The 27,150-nt window shown below is 39.1% G+C and overlaps 1 protein-coding gene across 4 annotated transcripts in view; it reads right to left on the reverse strand.

Moving 5' to 3' along the window:
• Positions 1 to 27,150, reverse strand: part of DAAM2 (dishevelled associated activator of morphogenesis 2) — a 202,322-nt gene that overhangs the window by 62,949 nt on the left and 112,223 nt on the right. For all 4 annotated transcript variants that reach the window (XM_036380209.1, XM_054514303.1, XM_036380208.1 and 1 more), the window contains 3 exons: positions 14,662 to 14,736; positions 8,331 to 8,425; positions 1,789 to 2,122 (listed from right to left, as the gene is read on the reverse strand). In XM_036380209.1, coding sequence (XP_036236102.1) covers positions 1,789 to 2,122; positions 8,331 to 8,425; positions 14,662 to 14,736 — 504 coding nt within the window. The remainder of the gene's footprint in view (positions 1 to 1,788; positions 2,123 to 8,330; positions 8,426 to 14,661; positions 14,737 to 27,150) is intronic.

Consider the following 27,150-nt stretch of genomic DNA (forward strand, 5'->3'; position numbering starts at 1 on the left):
AATAAAAGAGAGTATCCATTTATTTTTCATTTCTTCCTGAATGGAAAAGTTTTTTGACAAGCACAGTATTTAGGCAAAGTACTTTTCATGAGTGTAAGAGACTGGTAAGCACCTGCAAATCATTCAACCAGACTCCTCAAAAGCTACCACATTTCACGCAGCAGTGACTTACCTCAGTTATTCAGTAACTTTTAAATCAACACAGAAACAGAGAGAGAGAGAGAACACCCAGCTAGGGTTAACACAGCATCTGTGCCATATGGGATTATTAAGCAGAGTCATTTGGTCCAGTAAGGGCAAGTTAACAGAGGACCACAAGTGTAGTCAGGCTTATGAGTTACTGCTTTGCCTAGAGCAGCTCAAGTTATCCCCACCTGTCTCCCAGGTATAAAAACCATGCCATATAAACTCAGGAAGGTTTCCTTATTTCAGCTAGTTACTAGAGAACAAACTGAATTTAAATGCTTTCCTTCTCCTCCATAGGCAGTACCCAATAATCTCCACATCATATCTCATGTATGTGGCTTACTTCCTGCACCTGCACTGCTCATTCTTATCCTCCTCCTGTACTAAAGAATGGTGACACAGTCTTATGACTGCAGCTATAGTCTCTTCACCTTCCAAGTTTTACTGTAATTATGATTTTCTCTATTGAAGTAGCCTCGAGAGCTTCCAACTGAGGCTGAAAGGCCCCTACTACTGGAGCCATCCATCATATGTGTCACACTTGCATATCGAGGACACACATCAAGTCTGAATAGACAAGCAATGCAAATGAAGCAGTGCACATCGAGGGATGGACCTGACAATACCAAATATAGGTTAATACCAAATCAAGATCTCCTGCATCCCTGTCCCAGGTCTGAGTCACAGTCAGTGAATCCCACAGTGCATTTGGTTCTAACACAAACATTGGCAGCTACTCTCCCCCAGCACAGACTGTTTTTCCATTCACTATTTTATTAGCCTAAAATCCATTAGCTGAGAGGAGGTAAGAGATAATGACTGTCAAGCATTGGGATCCCGTGCCTGTTGGCACAACACAGCTCTAATGATTTCATCTAAGGAAGAACAGTAAATGGCTTAGATTATCCCAAAGTTAAGGAGCCACATCTTCACACACCGCAACAGATTCTCCACTATCTTTTTGTAAATGTGCTCAGTTCACTGGGAGGAGGAACATTATAGTAGCAGCCAGGAGTTTCCACAATAAAAGCCTGTCACTGACCTACTTCAAGGTCTCTGAGAATGCATTTCCCTTCTGTGGTCTGAATGGGGATTATTTGAGCCAAAAATTGCTAAGTGATGACGATTCACAAGTTGATTGTTAAGTGGCAAGTGAAGTGCCACTATACCTAATTTAATTCTTCATCTCCACTATTTAATCTACAATTCTTTTATTACTAAATTAAGGATTTAAGATCAGGACAGAGGGTCCTGAAATTCTGTGGCTTCAGCTTCTAGGACAGAATAAATCATTACCATCCCAGAAATACCATCAAGCTAGAGTATGAGCAGATAATCAGCATTCATTCAGCAAAGCGAACCTCTATTTTCAGGCAAAATATATGGAATTTTAAGTTAGCATTAATGACAAGCAATATATCTTGAAATAGAAGTATAAATATAAGTATACACATAATCTATTTGAGGAATTTCCCTTCCTAAAACAAAATTATAAATATTGCCTTTTTACTACTTAGCAAGTTTGCAATATATGCACTCAGAAATCACTCCTGGCAGAGATTCCTCATTCTGGATATTTCTGTCAAAGCATCCTCCTTTTACCTGGAATCTTGTCCTTTCTGCAGCATAGACTTGGTAGTGAAGCATGGCTTGCAAGACTTTTTTGTGACCATCTGGTACCAAGCAGACAGCCCCTAGGATCTCCAGCACAGCAATCTTGGTCTTAATGTTCTCAGTCCGTAAGCTCTGGGATATGATGTTGATGCTTTCAGGATGGGCCAGGACATGAGCCCGTCCCTGGGAGTTGTTCATCAGTGCCTTGATACACCCTATAACGGATGTGTGGATGCGACTCTCTGAGGTCTCATAGTCCATGCTCTTCAGGAAGTTCAGCAAACAGCTCAGGCCATCCAGCTCAATAAACCTGGTCACAAACCTGAGAAGAGAAAAACCAAAAAAAAAAACAAGTAGGAAAAACAAGGAGAGCAGACCAAAGGCACTTTATTCAAAAGACACAATATTATTCAACTCCAGATCCTTAAAAGCTGGCCAGTTTTCAGCCTAAATTCACAGAACAATTCCCAGGTATTTAAGAAAAACAAAGCAAACAAACCAAGAGAGAAAACATTGCAGCTAATAATGGTGTGTTACATAGTTTCAGGGTAATTATATGCTATCATCTTACACTTCTGTTTGGTCTCTGTGTTCTTTGTTGCAGTTACCACCAAACACTGCTGTGGTTCACCTCAACAGCTGCTGCATTTTCAAGGCTGAAGGGATTCGTTTGAATTGTTCCATCTTACATATGTGCTAATACACCCAACACACAGACTTGTCACCACACTTTCAGTTATGAGTTCAGATTACCTTGAAAACAATTTTTAGGCTTAGCTCTAACTTTCAGACAATGCTGCTTATAGGTTCCACCTCCAGGATTTGGGCACACTGACAAAGGAGAACTCATTCCCACTCTGTTCATCACCCATACTGCCTTCACACTCCAATCTCATGACATATGTGTAGGAACATGTTATATTTAAAAGGGGCATGTTCTTCTGTAAATGGTAATGCTCCTCTGCTTTTGTTGAAAACCAGGATTAAAAAATCCAGATGGGTCAATTTAGACCATGCAAACGGCCCTTTAGAAAAATCACCAGAAAAGGATAGAATTAGATAAGTTAGTTCAAACCAATCATTCTAGCAATGTTTTGTTTGAAGTTCCTAGGATTAAAATGGGGATTAAAAGACATGGAAAGGGCTGCAAATAATTCCCCTAGACTCTACACTGTTTGCCTCCTCTAACATGTTGCTCAGGTAGGTACAGTTTTTGGAATGTCTGAATGCAAAACCATGTGCATCACACTTGAATTTTTAGTCTATAAAAATGTACACCAGCAATGATTTGTCCATGGCCACACTTTGAACAGCATAATATAGAAAGACCCTTCAAGCAATTGAAAAGCTTGCTAACAGTTGCCAATTGTGTAACAAATTAAAAGTACCAAAATTCTGTGTCATTTCACTTTTACCCAGTCCCTCTTCTTCCCTAATGTACCATCTTTCTTTTTCTGTCCATGAGATGCTGTTACTTATAATCAGTAATAATGGAAGCACCATACTGAAATACCAAATTTCACTGGTCTCCATTCATGTCCTGGTACCAACAAGAGAAACTCAAACCATACTTCTGTTTCTCTGGATAACATGGATTCAACATATGTATGGTCTTTTGATGGTTACACTCCACACCACAAAGGAATTTTCAGAGCCTACCTGAAAGTTACACTCACTATGCTGACAGATTTGCCAAATTTCAGTTTATGTGAGCCAGCAATTTGACCAAAAAGATGGAAAAGCCTGGTGCATTCAGCAAAGTTTTGGTCTGATGTTTGGCTTTTGTTCAAAACTGAATTTCAAAGTGACTATCAGAGTAAGGGCACACACAGGAACATATGCACACCAAAAATTAAAACATGATTAAACTGAACCCTGCTAAGACAATCTGCCAAGTTTGCAAGGTCTGACTGCACATTCTCTGGATGCATCATTTTGTCTACTCTAACAAATCATAGGAGTAAAAGACCCTCTCTCTCTCTCCAGGCTCAAGAGCAGCATCGACATTGCGCACCAGGAAGTCAGCCAAACCAGTTTGTTATTTAAACTGATTACAGAAAGATTCAGATTCAGTTAAGTTTCTGCAATGCATTTGCTGCTAGCTTGACAAAGACTGAAACAAGTGCATTCATAGCTAGAAGAGTTGCTGCAAAGGATTTATTTGGAAAAAAAATGAGCACAAACAGCATGTTACTGAACAACAATGCAAATGAGTTCTTATCAATTCCCTGGGCCTATAAAGAGTGGAGTTCCTGTTGTCTCTACTATGGAGGGGCTACTTTAAATTGTCCTCTTACCTTCAAAGTTCCATTCTATGCTTTATCTGTTCCCTCTGTCTTTTGGGGGTTGGGGGAATGGCACAATTTATTTTTCCCTGTTTTTTTTTAACTTCCAGGGCTGAGGGATGACTTAAGATGAATATGTTTCTGAAGTTACAGAGCAATACTGATGGAAACAGCCTAAGAAGCAGCAGAGTAAAAGGTGTCCTAAATGCACTTTGGGTTTGAACACACAATCTTATGACAAGACAAGCAAGGCACTACAATTTTCATGTATTTTTATCTGCCCTGATGAAAATAAATGTGAAAAAAAATGGTAAACACACAAAAGTTACATTGTCCCAATTAAGTACAAACTCTCACTAAATTCACTGGCAGTGCAATTTTTCTAGGACTGTTAGGATGAGGTAATTGCAAAAAGAAGGCATGCGCTGGAAAGCAGTGTGTGTGACAAAACTTGATTAATGACATAATTTAAAACAATGTTGGGACTTTCCTGTACTATTCCTAGCCCAGAGAGCAAACAGTGAGGCGTGTTACTCAATAGCAAGAAAGTACCCTTCTATTTCAGCTGCAATCAAATTACGATTTTCATCTTCCTTTTTTCCAAACACTTAGTTCCTTATTCTCCAGAAAAGCCAGAAACCGTGCTGGGGGAGGCAAAAAAAGGCAAAAGCAGTTCCTGGCCCAACAGACACACTCAGTATGAGGATTTGCTTGGTGTGGGGAGGTGTGTGAGTATATGTCTGCAGAAGGTAGAAAAAGAAGTGGGAGTTTAGCCGACAGCCCGAGAGCCACAATCCTCACACTGTTTGTGTTGGTGCATCTGTCTGCCTCTATGCAGGTATCTGTGTGTATGTGCAAAAGCAAAGGCAACTTGTACAAGTCAAGAACCTTCTTGCACACAGTACACAGCACATGTGTAACTACCTCCTGTCCTACCCAGCCTCTGTGCTGCAAAGTAAGGTCTTGTTCTAGACTGGGAGGTGTAAAGTTAAACATACACGCCAATGCATTCTGGCTAACACATTCAAATACTGAAATGCAAATAAAGCAGAGTGTGTTTTAATAGGTGCTAAACAAGCAAATTAAAGTCTAACCTCACCTCAGACTCTCACTTGACCAGTTTAGCACACTTTAAAAGGCAGGGCACCTCTTTGCCTTTCAAGTTTTAGAGAGTGCTGATCAGAATGAGTTAGCTAGCTCTAATAATAAACCTTTCATCCAAATACAGATGTGGTGGCCAAAGAGGAACTGACCCACTGATGGATTCCAAGTGTTGGGGGTACAGCTTCCCTCTAAGACTTGATCCAGCTCAAGAAAGACAAAAAGATCATATGCTGTGGGTGTGCAGAGAGCAGGATGTTCCCACCCTGTTAACAGGCAAGGCTACACTTCCCTGCAGCATTAGTTTTTGAACCAGGGGGCACACATAATCCTGATAACTACTGAACTGCTGAAAAATTCAGCATCATGGATTTTGCTTGCTAGTTGCATAAATGATCTTCTTCATTATGCACCTGGATGCAATATTGCTACATGAAACAAAACATAGCAGGAGGTAAATCTGAATAAAACAAAAGGAGAAATGCAGACAGTAAAAGGAATGAGTGATGGCTCAGACTAAAGAAGGTATTTTTCAAGGACTCCAAAAAGCAATTTTTTTTCCCAGTCCCTTTTAAGTTTTTGCTTTTGCTGCACTTCTGAACTTCCATTTTGGGGCACTAAAATACCAAATGAAAAGCTCTTCTCCCACTGCTTCTGTCCAACAGTTTGTCATCACAATTGTTTATAGTTCTGAGTTTTTACAAACCTGTGAGAAAATGTGTTTCTTTACAAGATGCAGATGTAGCATATCTGTTCTCTGTGGCTGGGATAGGATATAAGCCACTAGGACATAACCTGCTCAAAGGGGACCACAGACTGCCCCAGGAATACTCCTATCCCATTTTCTACAAAGAGGATAGGAACTTGAGTTTGGATAGGTCTGCTTTATTTTTAACTGTTAGAACTGGTGTGTTGGAATAGAGACAGAGGTTAGTAATTACTCTGCATTATCTACTAGAAGAGACACAGTTTACAGTAAAATAAAGAGCCAAATGCATGTATTTTTCTTCTTTTGATCCCTCTGGATCAGAGAATTCAAGCAGAGGAGCCTATTGCTAAGCCGTCAGAGCCCCTCTGTAACCTGCTATCACAAAGGGATTCCAGACAGTTCATCCTGTGTGAATTTAGGTCTCTATTTTCTTCAGAGGCCTGATGAATAGAAGTGGCAAAGAAAACCGGATTTGATATCCAAATTAAACTAGAAAGACTAGTATTTTGAAGGCTGAGGTATCATACTGCTTATGAGAGGGATTTGATGGAGCTGAGGGCCTCTCTACTGCAACCTTTCCATCAAGAAGAAATTGGCTTTTTGATCAGGCACTGGCATGCAGCCCATTTGGCAGCTAATGAATTGAGTCGCTGGAAATTAGTTGAGACACAGGACTTAACTCAAAATTTGGCTCGGCTTAACTGTTTTTTTTTTATAAGCCCCACAACCATCGCCAGCAATTGAGAAGATTTTATAGGGCAGCCTATAGATGCTTCTACTGATGCTTGCGCTTGTCAGGGTTATTACAAACAGATGAAGCAACAGGCTGCTGTCAAGGGGATCCAGCAGATGCAATACAGGTTGGAGAAGAAATATCTTGCAAGGCTTTGAGCAAAAGAATTTGCTCAAATGCTCATTGCTCTTTCTTCTCTATTGCTTTGTCCTCAACAAGGAGTTTGGGCTGTCTATTCAAAATGACACAGCAGAACAACCAATAGTGGCCACCAAAGTGTTTCAGCTGGACAAAGCAAAGAGGCCTTGCTGCTGTGACTACATTCAATGAAAGCTGTCACCTTCACAGAGCAATCATCAAACCAGCTCCACCTTAATGTAACAGCTTTGCTATATCAAGTTCCAGCTGCACAGGACTTTGGTTTAAAAGCCTGGTGAGAGTTGGGAGTTTGACAGTTGCCTCAGCTTCCATTTTAACATAGAGTCCAGCTGCATTTTACTGTGTTCTCTGTTTTAGGACAGTGATAGACAGCATCAGTCAGTCAACTCTTGACTTGGGTCTCAGTACAGGCTACCACTTCTCTGCTTCCACGTTAAAAGCATTCACTCTACCTACATGTAAAATTACCAAAGCCTGATAAATCTTTATGCTTAAAGAGCACCAGAATATGATTTTGTGCTCTCTTAAAGCCCATCAGAACAGGAAATAAACAGGAGGTAAAAACCAGAGAAGCTGCATGCAGTCAATTTTTTAAAGATTATGAAAGGGAGAAGCACAATCAGCACATAGCTCTGCAAGAAGTCCCAAAAAATCTTCACTTCAAGTCAAAGTAACTGCAATGTAAATTCTTTGAGATTATTTTCTGGGTTGCTTTTATTTATTTATTTCATTTGCTTGGTTAGGATCCCCTCCCCAAAAGAGAACTGTACTTGGTTAGGCATTACTGAAGCTCTCTGAAACTATGACTTCAGCATGGTGTGGGTACAAAAGTATTTGGCCAATACAAAAATCATTCAGAATTTTTTTGATTGAGTGTTTCCTGAAATCATATCAACTAAAGTTATTGTTTCTCCCCACTGCTCTTCCAAGTGTTAAATTGAGAAGGTTTCTATGCTAGTTAGTTTGCTATTGTTCAGAGCTTTGTTCCCAGAAAAAGAAAGATGACCTTACCTTCAAAGACAGTACACAATGAAGTCTCTTTACATTTTTCTGTGCCACCGCTACAACACAGAATGAATGGGAAGAATGCCAAACCAGGTGATGTCAGATGGATTAGCTGCTTTGTACTAAACAGTTCACATTACTAAAGATAAGGGGAAGCTTAAATTCAAAGTTCAGAGTAGAGGCTGAGACTTAGCCCAAAGTGAATCAAATTACATGAGATGTGCAGGGGGCTGTGAAGACTAAAATCTGATCTTCATAGTCATTACCTGTGTTTGCAAATATCTGCCACAGATTTTTCACAGTAGACTTTGTCTTTTATTTCCCTGAAACTACATGTTTCAGCATTAGTGTGAAATTAGCTAGCCTGCCAGCTAAGCAGGCCCAGACCAGGGACTGTAGGGCTCTCTGAGGATTGTCTGAAACCTCAGAGAGGCTTGTGTGAGGTGGGACAATGAGGTTTCTGTCCTTGCCACTGCCGGCGGTGTCACATGTGACCATGTGGAGGCAGCGAATCGCGATGAAAGGCAAACAGCATTACCTCATAGGCTGCGTCCGCAGAGCTGTCTTCAAGTCTTCAACTATTTTATTTTTCATTTCTGTTTCTTCTTCATCGAAAGCATACAGAGTCTGCATCTGGTCACAAAAGAAGGTGGCAATTAGGAAAGCCTGAGCTGCGTGGAAGCTAAGAGACAGTCCAGGAATTATGAAAAACAATTATCCCGTCAACACATGCAGAGGTGCCTGCTGACCTCTCACTAGGAAAGCAGTGCCTCAGCTACAAAACTGAATCCAGATGAGGCTGTTCATGTGGACTGGCAGCAGCATATCACTTTGCCACACTGGCTAAACTAGGGTTCTCAGATTACCCCCCAAAAATCACAGTTGCCAGTATGCCCGCAGAAAACTGTATCTAATTTGGAACAGCAATCTGCTGTTGATCTATGGATATGTGAGGCAAAGTTTGTAGGGAGAGGCAATATCTTTTATTAGAGTGACATGACTGAAGGGATTTGGGGTGGAGGGGAAAAAACCCCAAACCAGACTTATGTATCAGGTTTCAAAGCATAAAATCTTTAAGTGACTAGAAAGCCTGCAAGTACCCTGAGTTACATTTTCTGTACACACAAGTTTGACCTTTCCTCCCCATGCAAAGTATATCACCTGTTTTAAGATACTGGTGTTCCCTAGACACTTTGCCCTTATTAATTAGGAACATTTACTGCAAAAAGCTAGAGCATGATAAGAATATCCATCCTTTTTTTTTTAACAAGTAAACTGAAACACACAGAGCTTAGATCTCCCCCCCCATATGCAGCTTGCAAACACTAGAGCTTGCAGTCAACTGGAACTGAAGTTGCTGTGGGAGAGTGTAAATTGAGCTGAGAGACAATGAGTAGAATACACACAAAAAATTATGGTTCTCAAAGTCAGACAAAGCCCTTAAAAAAGCAGTATATCAGTGGAAAATTAGGGTTCCAGATCTACACTCAGCACCACTGCAACCTTGTCATGTGAAGCAAGACTCTGCAATGCCCTTTGCATATATCACTCAGGCTCACAAGTCCCACGTGTGTCTTTTGAAAAAGTCAAGACTTAATGCTGGAAATTCTTAGCCTATAGCTATGTCTTCTTAGTCAGTCAAGCTGTAAAAGGAGAGGATAAATGACTCTCTTTTTGGCAGGACTTCTTGTGGATATCACTCAGTGGTATCTGGAAAGCAGTTCTGAACCTCTTCTCAAATGAATAACACAATTAAACGAGTATCATCTATCAGGGATCTGATATCGTACCTCTCTGTGGTGGAATCTGAGTCGCTACAATTATGGCTCACCACAGCAAAATATTTCAGTCTTTATTTTACTGTTTAGCAAGCACCAAAGAAAACCTTTGTCTCACCAGAACCTCCTTTAACCTTCTCCATCCTTGCCACCATCCCAACACCTCACTTCCCCTGGAAGGGCTCCCACTGGTTGTGCAAGGCACGTGATGCCAGCACGTGTCGGATCCTGAGGGTGGTCACTTGGCTGCACGCCAATGCTGTCTTATGCTGAACAGCTGGCATGGGGAGATGTGTTTAACTCTAGGGCTCCTCTCTCTGATCCACGCTAAAGTCAAATTCACTCAGTCACAGAGCAAGCTATTTCCTGCCCTAATGGAATGACAGAGCGCTACTGATGGAAAATGAGCTGATAATGTTTTATCTTTTGCCAGCATCCCCCGACAGCCAGAAACATAAATTGAAATTCTTAAGCCAAGCCATATATGATCTCCCTCTTCGAAAAATAAACAGAAATCCTGAACAAGCATTATGGATGGCAAAGTCCTCGGGTGTGATTTGGGGCTTGATTTGTATTTTCTTGGGTGACAGCCCATCTGGTCATCTTTCCTTTGGCCCATAAATGCTCCTTTGAAAAGTTCCTGTTCCTCCAATGGCTTAATTTCTCCTGTGAGCCATTTTGGGGGGAAAGCAAATGGATGGTAGGAAGGCACTCAACAGTACTTCATTCAGAGTGAAAAAGGCCCATTTCCAAATGAAACAAATACAAATAATCCTGCCTTTACAACAGAGGGTGATTATGGAAAACCCCTTTTCTAAAGCTGCAGGCAGCCAAGAGCCCTTCATTTCTCACTCTTGTGAATGGCCAGGAATTCAAATCCTCATGTCCTCACTAAAGAAACTGGGTTTGCATTGTGAAATGGCTTTCTCAGCAAGAGTTATAAAAAACATAACTGTGCCTGGGAGACAGAAGGGAGGAAACTGTCATTATTTGAGTTTGGATTTCATTCACGTGGCTGACTGATGAATTGCTTTCCTGAAGAACAAACTGCACTCGAGGACTAACATCTGCTGGGCTCAGGAGGCAGACAGTTACCATCAGTTAACCAAAATACTAGGAAGGGTAAGCAAAACAGTGCCAGGTCCTTTTCTGGTGCCTAAAAGATAGTATATACATAGGGCCCTTTTTTCTAAGCATATTTAGTATATTTGAAGTTTTCCAGATCAAGTGTATCACCTCGGAAAGTACAGCATCTATTTACTTGATTTGCCAGTTAAAAAAAATTCAAGAATTTGTGAAAGCAATCATTTGTGTGGAATTCTATATATAAAACTTCAGGTAGTATAAGAAATTATTTTGAAATTTTGGCTCCACTGAAAATGAAATATTTTAGTTTTTTTTTAAAAGCACAGATTTTTCCCACACCTTATTATAATGGCTAATCATTCTCCAAAACTACCAGGAAGGAAAATACATGATGACAGCATGTGGGGAAAAGAGAGAGAGAAAAAAAGAAAGAAAAGGCATAAACCATCAACAATACACTGTATAACAGACCTAATTTTACTTCATAGCCTCACATGTGTGAAATGAAAAAGATAAGATACAAAACGAATGAAGAATGAAAAACCAACTCGATGTTCTGACTTGTCATTATGGTCAGTTGAAATTCAAGGTGCACCACATCTCTAACTACATTAAGGCTGAACTAATAGAATAAATTATTATTAGAATAAATTAATTTGAAAAAAATATAAATAATAAACTATGAATAGATGTAATTTTTAAACAACTGAACTTTTATGCAAGTTAAAGTAACATATATGTCATCTAATTTAGAGGAGAAAGTTATCATCCACCTGCTAAATTCTGCTGAAAGATATATATATTTTTAACCTACTGTGAAGGTGCTCTGCATTAAATACATGTTTTCTGAGTCAAGGAAAAGGTCCTGGTTACAGCTGTATCTATTAATCTTGACCCATGTCACAATCTTGACCAAGCCACCTCTCCAGAAAAGCTGGATTTTCAACTACTGCTCACCTGAAAGTCTCTCTGTGAAAATGCATCCACAGCCAAGATCATAAAAGCAACACAGTGCTGTCAGAATTTTTCCTCCCCGGGGAAGTGCAAACTGTGTTTATTTGTGCTACCAAGTAGTGTCAGGGGCAAGGAGGGCAGGAGGAGCACAAGGACATTTCTTTACATGTTATAATAATAGGGCAGATGCTCTATTTTTAAGAAAAGAAACTTCTGTGTTTTGATGAATCAGCAGATGACAATGGCATTGATAATGGAAACAGTCTTCTATTGTGGGCAGGCACCCTGTCCCTATCCCCAGTATCATTTATAGCACATAGAGATCAGGGGACTAGACAAATTTGGAGGCTTCACTTTCTATATTAAACATGATTAGCAGCTGTCCCTTTGTCTTAATGACTGGTCCAGAAGATAGTGTACCAATGTTCTACTGCCTTCCAGTCAGACTACCTGGAGTCTGGGGCAGTGCCTCCACATGCTGTGAATCACACACTAGTAAAGAGATACAGTTTTAGACATTTGTTCTTGTGAGAATTTGGTTTAAAATATGTAAAAATCTGAGAGTAATAGCAACAGAAACAATTGTGGGAAGAGAACCATGCGTAAAATGCACGTTTTTTTGAACTGGATCAGGAATCTGTGACATAAAGTGCTTCCTAACACAGTGGTCTTAGGTTACAAGTAGGGAACGTCAAACATGTCAGGAATCACCACATTGCTCTCAAACATAATCTGTGAAGGGCAGATACAGCAGGGCTTCTGAGAAAGTGATCCCTGAGCACAGGAGCCCTGGTCCACTGAAATCCACAGAAAGATACCTAATGATATCAGCACAAAAAAGGTGCCATTTCCACTCATTCAGTGAGTAGGAGGAACATACTTGCCAAGCTATATATTTAAAATGGACTTAATAATTAAACTAAAGGACATAAAAAAGGATGCGAAAGACAAATATGAAAAGATTCTTATGTGAAGAATCCACAGGAGATGCAAAGATAAAATCTCACTAAAAGCAGGATTTAAGGCATTTTAAACTAACACTTCTGTGATTATTACAACCACTTCAACTCCAGTATTTATTGCAATATTTCCAATTGAAATATTGTAATACCTGATTGTGCCCAAGAGACAAACTGAAATACACTAGATGTTGTCAGGAAGCAACATGAAACACGTTTTCTTTCACAGCTTCAAAGTCAACTCCACTTGGAAGCAGTTTAAAAAAAAAAAATTCAAAAAACCCACCACTAAATTTAGAACTGAAATTATATGGGACCCAAAAATAACTGTTTGAAATTTAGAAATCTCAGAGGTCTAAGTAATAATGAACAGAACATGTCTTTTAAAGTGTGTTGGAGCTGGTTCTTAGCTGGATTACTCCAGTTTTCCGCTGATACAATTTCAGCAAAATCGAGTCAACTTGGTTTACCTGCTGAAAAATGAAGGAATCAAATGGTAAATCAGAAGCAGGCGTTTTAACCCCAGTGTGTCTTCTCAACACCTTGAGCATAAGAGTGAATCACGAGTCTTGAAGCCAAATAAAAGGTTATCGATCATTCAGGCATTGGCATCCAGGCATGCAACCAACATTACCAGGGCTGGTGTTTATTGGTGCTCTTAAAACACGTTTAAAATTAGAAACATAGGCCAAAATATAGTCTCATTTCATGGAGCTGTTCCAGATTTGCAACAGTGGTGTATACATATTCACTCCAAGTTTACATCAAGATCATTTAAAGACTAACCCAAAAGTCACTGAAATCAATGGAAAAACTTCAGTAGATTCAAGAGGCCTTGGATCAAATCCTACCAGAAGTATTTGGCTCAGTAACACTGCAAGGTTTCATACCAATTTTTTTTTCCCCTTAATGGCCCTAGTAGAGTAAATTTGTTCAGTCAGGAAATCAAAGCAGAGTGTCATGCCAGTCACTAAAGCTCAATGTCTTTTCTAAAAATAAGTCCATATTCTTTCTATTCCCTTACTCTGCCCCATGAAAATACAGCACGAAGGAAGGTGATAGTTTTGTTTATTCACGACTCTCAGTAGAAAGGAGCTTTTCTTCTATCCTCTAAAGCGATTTTTTGTAGCTTGTAAATCTTAGGTTGTTTTACTCGGCAAGACATATTTTATCATGAGAAGTACATCATTACTGCACATTTAGCATCCATTAAGACATTAGTTTTATGAAATGATTTCATAGCTCATAACAATACAAAAAGCGAAGAGAAATCTTTACTAATCTAAAATAAAAGCATAGGTAAACAAGCAAGGTGTACTACCTAAGATGCTAGGAACAGAACCCTTATCATTTTTGCACAACCATCAACTACAGCTGAGTAGACACTGCACACGAGTAATTGGAGGAAAAATTTGACAACAAGTTCAGGAAAAAAATCAAATTTAAAAATGTAAAATCTATCAAATCAAAGGAGATCAGTGAACACTATATACAGATGCTCTGATTCTGCTGTGACCAGCCTAACTGGATGTTTCAGAGGAAGAGACACAGAATACAACTATTGAAGAGGGACAATTAAAAAAGGTTTTCCTCAAATACCTTCTTGGCTTGTATCTTACGTGTAAGGTGTTACAGCCTTATGCTCTTTTAATTATGTGCTATTATATTACTGGATATTATCTTATATAAACAACTACCTTTTCTTTAATTCTTCTACTAAACTAGAAACCAAGTGTTATTTTGTAGATTGGATACAAATCAACTCGAAACCATACAACAAAATATAACTTCACCTAGTTTTTAAGTAGTTGCTTTTTGCTGATTCATCAAATATTCTCTTCAATTTTCATTTCAGACCCTAATTTGGTTGCCTTCAGTGCTCAGTATTGTAGAAATAAGAAAAGGAAATATTTATAGTGCTTTCTAATTCTAGAGCAGAGCTCTTTCTTAATCCTCATACTCTTCTTTTGGAAGCCCTATTTTAAATCATTATGCCTTTGGGCTAACATTGTTTTCCTTCGAGGACTTCTTCCTAAAGAAACACATCCCTGTCGTAGGAAATCTTCCCTGTTTAGCAGGAGAGGTAACTTACTGCTGCCATGGAATTGATGCGGTCAATGTAGTAGTCGGGCCAGCTGGTAGCAAGCTTATTAGGATCTTCTTGTTCCTGAAACAGAAAGTTAGGCAAGGTTACACAACATGACTTTACAGGATGAAAGCCACTCAAGAACCATCTGGGATTCTTCATTGCTCTGCTCTTTATTGTGTTATCTCCCCTGTATTCTTGTACAATGCACATGGACGTGTGGCATTTATTACAAACATTTCTGAAAGTGTAAAGTCAGCACTGTCACCATGGTATGCCAGATAAAAAGAATCCCTTTCAGCTCAGATTATTGAACACAGAAAAATAAAGTTTGATGGAGATACAGTTATTGTTAGCATCTAAGCAGCAAACCTCAGTCCCTTAAACATATTGTGTTTCCAAGTAGGACAGCCCATTTACAGATAGCAGGTTTACATTTTGTATCTTTATACTGACAGATCTTATAAATTATTTGGTCTCTCTACTGCTATAGTGATGGTGGAATTCACCAACAAAGAGGTTTAACAACTGCTATGGGGAGGAAAAAATAGGAACCTGAAAAGAAAAAGACTGCATCATTTTGATGTAATAAACCAAAAGAGGTTCAGCCTGGACATTAGGAAGCACTGCTTTACCAAGAGGTTGTTCAGACACTGGAAAAGGCACCCTAGAGAGGTGGCTGATGTCCCAGGACTGTTGATTATTTAAGAAGCATTTGGACAATGTCCTTAACAACTTGCTTTAATATGATCAGTCCTGAACTGGTCAGGCAGTTGTTGTCAGTCCCTCCAACTGAAATATTCTCTTCAATCCTGTCCTAATCCTACCATATCATGTAAAGCCAAGCAAAATCTCAGAACATCCAAAGGAGCACAAAAGCATCCCCTCAGTTACAGCAGGAAAAGTATTGATCCTTATCTCCTTACCTCCCATGTAATCTACCTGAAATCATCTTCAGTAGGCTAATCTCAATCTACCTTCTAAAAGAAGACCTACAGTGACTCAGGAACCAATTCTTTTTTGTTCCTTGACTGCTCAAAGGAAATTAGATTTCCTTCTAATGAATATATTTATTTCTACATAGGTGCAAGTCATTGTTAACATGTGGATTGCTTTCCAAGATCCTCATCTCCCATTATAAACCAAGAGTAACTAACACTAACATTCCTAGCATATGGTAAGAGATTGAACCACTTGATTCATCCTAAGGATGACCAAAGGTGTATGAAGAATGTGGATCTTGCCAATCTTTTCTGTGTATGAAAGCTTACTCACACTAGAAAAGCTACCCTGGAAGATACACACAACAAAATTAAAAGCATAGGCCTATCAGAGTACCTCAGCTATTCCTCCTTTATTTGGTTTAGAGATGAGAAGAAATAGCTCTAACAGTTTTTGAGCCACATTCAGAAAACACCTTGGTACCTGACAATTTCCTGCAGGGTACATACCAACACACAACAACAATTCTGCACAACTCAAAATCTTCCTATTTTGAATTAAAAACAAAGTCATGACTGAGATTTGGATCTTCCCCTGTCTTCCACTGGATTTTCAACACGCAAACTGAAGGAACATCTCCATTCATGACACTGACAAAACAGCTTTGTCGTCATCTAGAGGAGGACTGCAGTGCAGACACAGGTCAGGTCAGTGTCAGGTCACACAGTACAGGTCACAAGTCTTTATTCATCCCTTGCACCCAACTGAACAGCTAGAAGAGCAGAAGACTTAAACAAAGCATCATACAGATGAATATTACTGTGCCAAAAGTATAAAAGGTTGGCAAAGTGATAAGAGACACCAACTATATCAACAAACACTATGCACACACCATGTACCACCTCATGATAATAGATGGTGCAATTAATAACAAAGGGATGTTTCTCATATTAATTGAGAAGTTCTGCTGATTTTCTTTACTTCCCTTTCCTGGCCACAATAAGCAGGAATCAGACAGACCCATATCTATGTTAAATGTTTATGTCTAGAGCATTATAGAAATATGCAAGTCCCTACCAACAGCCAGTTAGAATGGCCACACCTCATGTTTTTGGTAGACTGCCTTTTGCTGCCCTTTTCTGTGCAGAAAAATATCTAGTGGCAGCCACAACCCTGACAACAATTTCACATTTGGCAGACCTTAACCTCCCTTGCAAAAATCAATATATGACCTTGACAATGGAAAAGTAAATTAAAACATACATCAGATAAATCCATCCAGCAATATTTTTATATGATAATCTTATCATCCTCAAAGAGAACAGAAATAGGGAGCTTATCTAGAAGTGTGAAGTAAGGTCATTCTGCAGGGAACCCGGCTGAGCCACCCATCTGAAGTGCAGTGAGTGCTCATGTGACCTTCTTAAATGTTTCTCTGCAGAGAATGATAAAAGTCCTAGTGACAACTATAATAGTTTGCAGAGTAGACCTGACAAGAACACTGTCAGAACAGTCAATACATGTATCCTCTATATTTCTCCTGCCTTCATTCTGAATTCTAAAAAAGGAAACAAACACACATAAATTAAGGAATGCCTGAACTCATCCTTTCTCTTCCAAATTAAGCTACAATACTTTTTGTCCTTAAGATTCTTTAGGGAGAAAAATAAGTATAAAAGCTTGAATGCTACAAATAACATTTCTAGATATCTTTGTTAAACATGCAGACTGAAAAGCATCAGGTTAGATACACTAGAAAAAAAAAATCAGAATTCTGAACAATTTCCTACCTGAACCTAAACCACTAGAAATCTCACAATCAGAACCAATGACAAGAAGATTCTGATGCCCTAAATTATATCTGTATATATGATTAGCTTGACAATGAGGCAAGGTCCTTGGTATAGCCTGCTTTTGACCATTCTCTATTTACTACAAATTAGTCTGAAATCTTAATCTAAGTCTTATTTTTTTAAATAAAACCGGAGAAAAAAATTGTTTCAGTGGAACACAATGTGTAAGATTTCTTCCTGAACTAAAGTCCAGACAGAAGATGTACATTGCTGAGGTAAAAAAAATTTAACAGATACCCCAGTAAGCAATCTTCACTTTCTGAAGTTGTTTTGGTCTGGAACCATATTAAGCAAAGAGTCCATTCAATCTCAGCGGTCTTGCACACTCCCTGCTCACACCAGAATTTTATGGTTGTCAATGTGTGGTTTACTTTGCTAGGATAAATGATAATGTGGATAAAACCTGGCATTCTGTTTCAATATGAAGTCCCAGAAAGCTATTTATACTTGAGTGTGTAGATTTTTTTCCTGTCCCATGAAGTCATTAGACTCATTTACAGAAATCTCCTGAGTGACATTTTAACAGAGAGTCATGTTCACACCTGTAACATCAGAGCAGCTGGGGAAAAAAACCCAAAACAAATAAACATTTAACTGGCTAAATTATGTAAGTTCTGTCCATGCTAAAAGATTGCTGCACCAGGCTTTCTGTCAAGAAGGGGAAGATGAATTGAAAATAAAAAGCAATTAAATCTGTGGTGTGGGGTGCAAAACCAGGTTGTTGGATTGCTCTTTTGTTGGCTTTTTTTTTTTTTTTAATATATTCAGAGAAAACCTCAAGGCAACTTGAAGGTATTGGCAAAACCTTTCTCTTGCTCCAGGAGCAGAGAGAAGGGCAAAAAACCAACCAACAGAAAAAAAAATAGACCTTTAATATATAAAGCTGCATAGGTATCAAAAGCTGGAAACAATAACCCATCTGTATAAGGAAAAACATTAGCTGAAGGAATCTATTAAAGCAAAGCCTTCTTTTAGCTCCTTGAATAGTGTAAATATTACATTAAAAAACAGGCGTCAGCTTGTGCACTTTATAAGGGGCCATATCATTCTTCACTGAAGTAACAACTATGTAACTGCTGTGAAAACAGGATCTTGATACTATACAAGCCTACAATATAGCCAAGGTATTATATAGGCTTTGACACTAATTTGGACAGGCTCCATGACTTGGTGGAAAGTGGAATTTATGACTTCATCCCAACTAGGACTTAATGGAGTTCTGCAAATATTTGGACCATCTGAACCAATCAAAAATGAAGGAAAATAAAGCAAAGTGTGCACAGCTCAGCTGATCCCAAAAGCCATTTCTGCAGATTCTGGGAGACCTGATCCATTGGGTAAGCTGTTCTTTGAGACCAGACACTTCTACAGGATCCCATGTCAGTGGGACAAGCATTTGCGATCCAAAGACTGCCATAACATATTCAAGCAAGCATTGTAGACCACTGCCTTTGTTGCAAAACTCACTAAAAAGAAGCATCTAACACTAGTGTTACAAAGATCCTGCAGAAATGCCAGATATTCATCGCTGAGCGGATCATGAAAATGAAGACATGGTTTATATGGTGTTTTTCAAGATGACTGCAGTCTTGAAAGAAACAGCACAGGGAAAGCCTGTACAGTAACTGCCTGCATTGAAGCTCTTTTAGGGCAAGCACACTGGGTTTCAGTTTCCAGTGATGACACATTGCTATTTCACTCTGCACCAATCCAGCTCCATAAATATTGAGCAGCTCTCCAGAGCATGTCAAAGCATCCTCTGTTACAGATGTCACAGGACAAGCATGGGTACTCTTGGGATGACATCTATTCATTAGCAACACGACTTCCTTCTCAATCCTGTCTCTTCAGCAGGGCAGAGAGCTGACCTTACTGTTTTGCACTGCTTAGAACAGGATGGGAATAAGCCACACATCTGATGCTAGAAAATGTGGGTTTAAAACCTTTTTGGACAGGAAGCCATGACACTGTTCACTGAGCTACCCTCTGTATCAATAAAAACAATGTGCAAACATAGATGAAGAATATAAAATGAGGCCACTGTGATATAAATTCCTGTCCAAGCTTGTTCACTGCATCATGTCCAGACACTGCCTGCTCAAGTTTATACTGGGGTCACAAACAAGTGCATTTCCTTGCAAAAGCCACAGTAAGGTTAGTGTGGTTCCTCCTCTCAACAGCCTTCACACATCTCTCAAGTCCATTACAGAGTTGAAAGATGAGTTATTTTACCTGGTTTGAAAGGTCAGCACCATCACATATAGCTCAAAAAATATAAATCACGGAGTTCAAGTCATTACAAGAAACTTATAAAATTTAGAAAAAACTAAAATGTATTATTTTTCACAGCCCTTCATATTTTTTTTTTCAAATTTCCCATTGAAAAACAATGGTAATTGGAACCCTGATTACAAATCAGGACTTTTTTTGGGGGGTGTTTGGATTTTTTTTAATGACTGTTGACTGAAATTTTAACATGACTTACATCAACTAAGATGAAAACTTTGCTGGATAAAGATTCTCAGGTTCTTGTTGAAGCCCTCTCACACTCTTCCGAATAACAGCTTAGCTGCTAAAATGTTCATCTGAGACATGGGATTCAGACTCGTGTCCATGTTCTGTTTCAAAGCAAAGGGTGTGACCCTTGCTTTGCACATGAATATTTTGGCCCTAAAAACAAGGTGGGGTTTTGGTTGCTTGAAGGGTGGAAGATGGTTATTACTGTTCTTCATTTCCCACAAGTGCAACTCTTTTCCCTTCAGAGATGTAAAGACTCAGCTCATCACAACATCTGCTATTAGTGCTGAATCAGTCTTGCATCACTCTGCACTGCACACTGACAAAGGTCCTTCAAGAGATTAATGTATTGGGTTTTTCAGTGTCTCTATCAGTGAGATCAGCAGAAACAGGAAAAATGGGATGCAGACAATTACACAGTACCCAGTTACACAGGAAATCTGAATTACAGCCAAGAATCAATTCACATAAGTTGTACTGCACTCTCATTCAAATCACCGTTCTCCCTTTTTTCATGTTTGACTTACTGACTTTCCTTCACTTTTAAGAAGTTCAGCTTTCAAAGAAACATTTACTTGTTTATTAACACACTGTCCAATCTATTGGCTATGTGGCAGTTCAGAGCAGCCAAAGTATCACAAATAAAAAGTGCTTTCATTAAAAGACACATAATGTGTTTGATCTGCTGTGGGACAAAATGGTAATTCAGAAGTGGAGCTGACATGCGTCGAAGCTTTTCAGACAGTTTATGCCTCCAAAAAGCCAACCATGTCCCAAGAGATGCTAATTTTGAAACAGCACAGATCATAGGACTGAGCCATTCACTAGACAGATGTGGTCACTGCTCCATTTCTCAGACTTCATGACTAGCATTTACACAAATAGTCTCAGAGTTTTGGGAAGGAAGCTATATCCAAGCCTTTTAAGCACAATTTACCCAGATTGAGAAAAACAAACATTACTTCTCTCCCTGGAATTAAGCTATTGATGTGCAGATAATAACCCTTTTGCCACAAAAGCAGTCTACTGTGTTACTTACTAAATAAGAATATTCATTAATGACCAGTTGGAGCATGCAACTGAGGAGTTCTAATTGCTTCTCACAAAGGTCAGGTATATCCATACATACTTACAGTTCATTGCATTATGACACAGAGGTATTTTCCTTAACTGATCATAGGATGTTTTTCTTCTTTTTTTTCTTTGTTTGCTTCATTTAGCCTGAGCTCTGCCCTGTTGCCAGTAACTTGACAAACCTAATTACGACTTCTGATGCTGCTTATTAACAATTCTTTCAAAGAAATAATCAAAGGCTTCAGATTATTCTTTATATTACAAAATACCTAATACTGTCAAGTTGTGGAACTCACTGTCAAAAAATAAAGTATAAAAGTAAAAAAGGCATACATCTATGAACAATGAGGATTCCTGCTTAGAAAGCATTTCCTAATACTGAAAGAAGCTTCAGTTCTGCAGAAATTGACCAGCCTTTGAAAATTAAAATGAATTATTAGTAACTTTTGAAAGTTGGTTGGCTCTACTAGGTCTGTAAACCTTCCAGTCAAGTTAAATATATAATTTTTTTGGTACTAACTATGCCATCTCTCACTTTTTTCTTCTTCCTGAGCACTCAAAGATACAGAATCTCCTGAAGTGGTACATTATATACGACACATGATGTGTCATTTCCAACCTCTAAAACTCAAAGCTACTTCAAATCAATTATTGATATTGATATCAGTCTATGGGTGATGAAGGCTATACTTTTATTTCTTGTCCTCCAGAAAACACAGGACATCCATTGCATATACACACAGGGAAAGTTTCTCACAGAAAATAGACTAGAGTAGCAAAACTGGCAGGCAGAAAAGTGGTCACTGCATTGCTTTGACCTGAAGATAAGAATTAGTGTTGTTTGAAACCTTATAATTCTCAACCACTGATTTTAATGTATATTTTAATGTAGTGTTTAAACCAAGATTAAGCTTACAATAAGCGTATCTGGCATAAGACTAACAATAGATTATTGATGGAGAGAGTCCTTCTTAAGGAACTTTATATTTTAGCAGGACTGTATAGTATACATCCAGTTTTACGAACCCACTTACTCTTCTCTTTGGGGTCTTATCATTCTCCTCAATACAGATGAATGTAAACTTGCTGCCAGCACTGATTGCAGCAACCTCTTCTTATCACTTACATATCATACAAGCCTGCTTGTCCTTCTTCAAACATATTCAGTCCTGCTATAGGATGGGAATCTCACCATCACCAGGCATTATTTTAGGGGTACAGTTTGTGAAGTGACCACGAAGATATCTCACTCCTACATTTACAGAACTACCTAATTGTACAGCTGAGGTCACTGAATTCTTCAGTGATTTCTGCCCTCAGGACAAAGCTTTCTTGCCAAATTGAAGTGTAATTATTGAAATGTATTGTTGAAGTGTAATATTAAACATTGTTTCACTGCTGAATGTTTAGCCTCTGCCATGGAAGTTGTTCTCTTGTTGAGTAAGTTCACCTGACTGTTGCTGCATAAAGATCCTTCTGTAATATTACCTGAAGTCACATTAATGTTTAATATTTTTACATGCTCTACTTTTCACATGTGTGAAAAGTGAACAGTGATTTTCCTGTTGATAAGTGTATAATGTAAATAATGAGCTGCCAAATAGGGGGAATCCATGAATTCCCTGCACTTTCAATGAACACATACCCAGGAATCTACCTTTCCTCAGCCCATCCATTCCTTTTGGATGTGAAGGAAAATGTCCACTAGGGAGGATCCTACCAGCCAGAAGATTGAGGCATGATCATTCTGCCCAGAGGGTGTTCAGAAGACAACAAAATGTTTCTCATGGACATGGCCTGCTCAGGGGGTGTGTGGCTGTGGATTAAGGCTGCACTCCTGAAGCACAGCTCTGCTCCCACAAGCCTGCAGCAAGCTCGAGGTCACATCCTGCAGTAATGTGCGCAATCTATGGCAGGTGAAGCCAACAATTTGTCACTATCCCAGCAAGCACTAAGCAGCAGTGGCAGGACATATTCTATTGCTTTGTTAACAACTAAACTCTGCATTGTCCCTTCTACTGTTTACTCTGTGTTTATACAGGTACTGTGTGTACATTTCCATTAACCCCGTTCAGGTTACAGTCAACATTCCATGGACACTGAAAGGGACCTTTTTCCTTCCCCAACCCGCTTACCTTGTCTCCTTTCCAACAGCACTGTTTTAAAATGTATTCCTACCACATTAGAATGTTGTCATTTGGACTGCCTCCTTCTTCACTTCCTTTCCTCCTCCTCCTGGCACTCTTTAGGCTATGTAAAAAGCCACAGAAGGGCCCAGACTGTGTAACTGAGCCTCCCAGTTTATCTTTTTGTCCTGCTGTTTATCTCCAACAAGCAATGACTTCAAATCTTTTGTAAATAAAATGAAGTCACTTACGATTCATGGCAAACACCCTGAATGATGCTTGATGATGGGAATGAAATGTCACTTACTGTGCTCAGAGACACAGAACTACCAAGGACACACCTACACACAGCCAGCAGAGACATTTAGGACAAGTCCTTCTGGAAGCACACAAGAGAATTTTTTAATACCAAGTTCTAAAAGGTTTCTCTTCACTGATCATAACATGTACACTGTCTGTTTTTCCAGTGACACTTTAGTTCACTTCTGCTCAGGGCCCTTTTTTAAGAATTATGACAGTAAGATGGCCAGGGCAGCCAATGTATTTTTCATTTTTCTCCATCATTTAGCCCTTCACTATTGAAAAAAAAAAAAAAAAAGTTAGGAGCTGTTGGACAAGTAAACAAAGGAAATAAATACAGTCTGAGGGGCCCACAGCTCTTAAGCTGCTAGCCCAGTATTTGATGTCTCACTCAGGTGCTTTATCTCCACCCTTTCCAAAAAATCAGGTAAAACTGTTTCTCCCAGCTTTCATTTCTCTCACTTAGTACATCAGCAAAGTGTTTGGGGTACCAAGTACCTTTCAACATCACTGAATTATCATGGAAGAGAGTGTAACTTTCAGCTCAATTAAGGCACATCAATGAAACTCTCACATCTGACTGCGACGAAAACTAACTCTCCAGAAAGTAGAAGGCAATTCCTTTCTTTCTCTTCATGGCTGTCACTATATTCTCACGACAACTCTTTACTGTGTCCATTTCTAAACTTCTCACTAAAAAGATAGAAATTCAGCAACTCTTCCTGCTCAGTATTCACTAGCTTTTTTTAAGGGTCATGAACACTCAGTGAAGTTCAGAGTGATCTCTGCCAAATTTGCTTCTCAAACACCACAGAAACACGTTTGTTATTTATACGTTCTTTGCTCTTGCATATCCACCAAAGCAATAATCTGAATGGTGAGAACAGCACTGTAGAGAGTATATGTTGTTATCATTATTATTATTATTATTATTATTATTACATGCTATTAGCAGGATGGGCTCATACTTGGATTGTGAAGAATCAGAACTTGTGCAAGAGGACAGACAAGGACAGAACATAATCCAGTGGTATCAGTATTTACATGCACTTCCCATGCAGCAGAACTGGACTGCTCGCCATTATTTTTGTTCTTAAGTACATCGAATTACACCATGTTAGTGGATGACAGCTGGATAAATGTTTCTCTTTTTTTTCCTTTTTTTTTCATACTAGGGTCAAATCTGCTTCCACTGAGTCCTCCCAAAACTCCCACAGAAGGCGAGCCAAATGCAAAACACAGCATTAGGCATGATGATGACAATCTGTTTAACTCAGGACTATTTTGAGCCTGATTTTTGATTAGTGTTGAGTTCTAACTTCAATGGAAGTTAGAACTCTAGTACTAGCTCACCTGAAAAACACAGACCTGCAAGATGGACACACAAATTCTTCATACTCATAATATCTATTGCAAATACCGTGGCAAGTTTATGGCATTGACATCTTCAGCAGTCTGACTAAGGAGGTAAGAAGGCATTTTTTTTAAGGAGCAGCTAAACTTTTTTTTGTTGGAGAGGAGAGGGAGGAAGGAACTAAAAATATTCCATTCTGTTCCCATGGGGGGCAGGGAAGAAAATACTTTTCAATTATACATAAATAAATATATAATTTCAAGACCCTGACCCAAGGTAACCTCTTACGCTAGGATAAATAAATAAATCTGCAACTGTTGGCATTGCAACGTAGAAAACATAAACCAAATAAAGCAGACAACTTGGAAAAACTTATCTCCTCTTACGTCCACTACAATGTGGTCTTTTAGGTGTCACAATTCCAAGCTGTAATAATGGTATATCCTCTGAATTGTGCATGCATTTTTGCCTTCTTGACTCTAAACTTACACTTTAAACCATTACAAGAGTGACTTCAAGGAAAATAAAGTTAAGAGGAGTCTCTAACATCATTAAGCCTACTATAGTGTTTCTTCAAGTACACACTTTGAGGTCTTTACTACAGAAGCAAAACACATGAAGAAACAATTACAGGAGGTCCAAGAGAAACCATAAGAAAGAGGCAATGATTCTTCTCAAGTATGCTGACCTGCTTAAAAAATAATTGGGCAACATCAACAAATTTATATTATAATTATGTGAAATAAAATTTCTAAATTAATCATATGGAACTATAAAAGTATGAGATGGTGTCTTACATGAATCCCCAGTTTTATTTTTCCAGTGAGAACACATTCTCTGCATTAAAAGATGTAGAAGGAGATGTATATAATTTTAGGCTTTACTTTACATTGTGTTAATGGTGCTGCCCAAATTTGGGAGCTAGTGCTTCAGCCAATGACACACATTAGCAGGTACCATCAATCAAACAGCTCTTTCACACTGAAAAGGCCCATGTACACCACTAATCAGGAAATGTGCGGTTTTGCTGCATTAGTGACACTCTTGCAGCATTTTATTATTTTCTTTTAAGTCCTGTACTTGTCATAGGCCAGCGTTTCTGAATTCCAGAGTTTCTGAATTTGATTTTCTTAAGCCTACTTGCATTTATAGCAAAGTAATTTTTGAAGTCTTTTGCCTTTCTTCCATACCTAGACTAAAGATACCAAAATGACCCAATGTCAGCATCAAGCTAACAAATCATTCCAAACATCTGAGCATGAAGTCATTCTGCTAACAGAAAAAGGAACAGATGCTGGTGGGAAAAAAGGAAGTTAACTCCACAATTGCTGGCATTTTCCAAACATCAAGCTGAAGGAATGCCGTGGTTTGCAAAGGGCAACATCCTCCCACTGTGATTTCCCAGCATTATGAGATTTCCAGTGAGCCCTAGGCAAACTGAAGGCAAGTCTATCTTCAGGGAATTAATTTGAGTGCTTCTACATTTCAGACTGTTTCACCAGCAGCCTTCTAAGCTAAGGAAGTCATGCGATCTTCTCAGACAAAAAGAAACCATGGATCCCAGGCACTGAGAGGGAACCAAATAGCATCTGCTACTGCCTGTTGCAAGGAGATGGCCTCACAGCAGTAATACAGGACAGCATACAGGAGGTTGCATTAAGCCTTATTGATGCTCCCTTTCTTTATAGGGCCATACAGCTGCTTTCTTAGTTTGATTTATGAACAGTTTAGAGAATGACAAATCAATTTAGGATAGAAGGGGCCTTGAGAAGATGGGACCCACTCAGAGCTGATGTCAAAGTTTGTTAAGGTTGTTCAGGTCATTGTCAAGGTTTCAATATTGAGTTAAAGTAAAATGTTGACTGAAGCTGAACTTCAGCCACAAACTTCCAAAGCATTGGTAGGAAGAGAAACAATTTTCTGATGTACCAAAGATTTCAGATAAAGTATAATTCTTCATATCCAGTGTGACTTTGCTGGCCTTTGCCCTGTGGCCATGAGACACCCCCATCGATTAATCATCAATACTGCTAATTGAGAGATTGCTTACACTACGCACTCAAAATCCCACACAGCTTCTTCAGCCTCCTACTGCCCACCAACTGCTATTGCTGTTAAGCTATCACACATGCTGTGAGGGTCACCCCTGTGTTTTCCAGACTTCCCAGGGAGGAGAGAGTAAAAGTACCCACCCCCACATCCACTCATACTCCCCTTCAACACTTCCTGCAGAGCTGAAAGAAAATCTCTCATGAAGTCACATCCAAGACTCATCAAACTGTGAGTCCTTACAAATGGCTTCTCAAATACTGCAGGAAACCATCCTCTC

This window comes from Molothrus ater, chromosome 3 (assembly GCF_012460135.2).
Source record: "Molothrus ater isolate BHLD 08-10-18 breed brown headed cowbird chromosome 3, BPBGC_Mater_1.1, whole genome shotgun sequence".
Lineage (NCBI taxonomy): Eukaryota > Metazoa > Chordata > Aves > Passeriformes > Icteridae > Molothrus > Molothrus ater.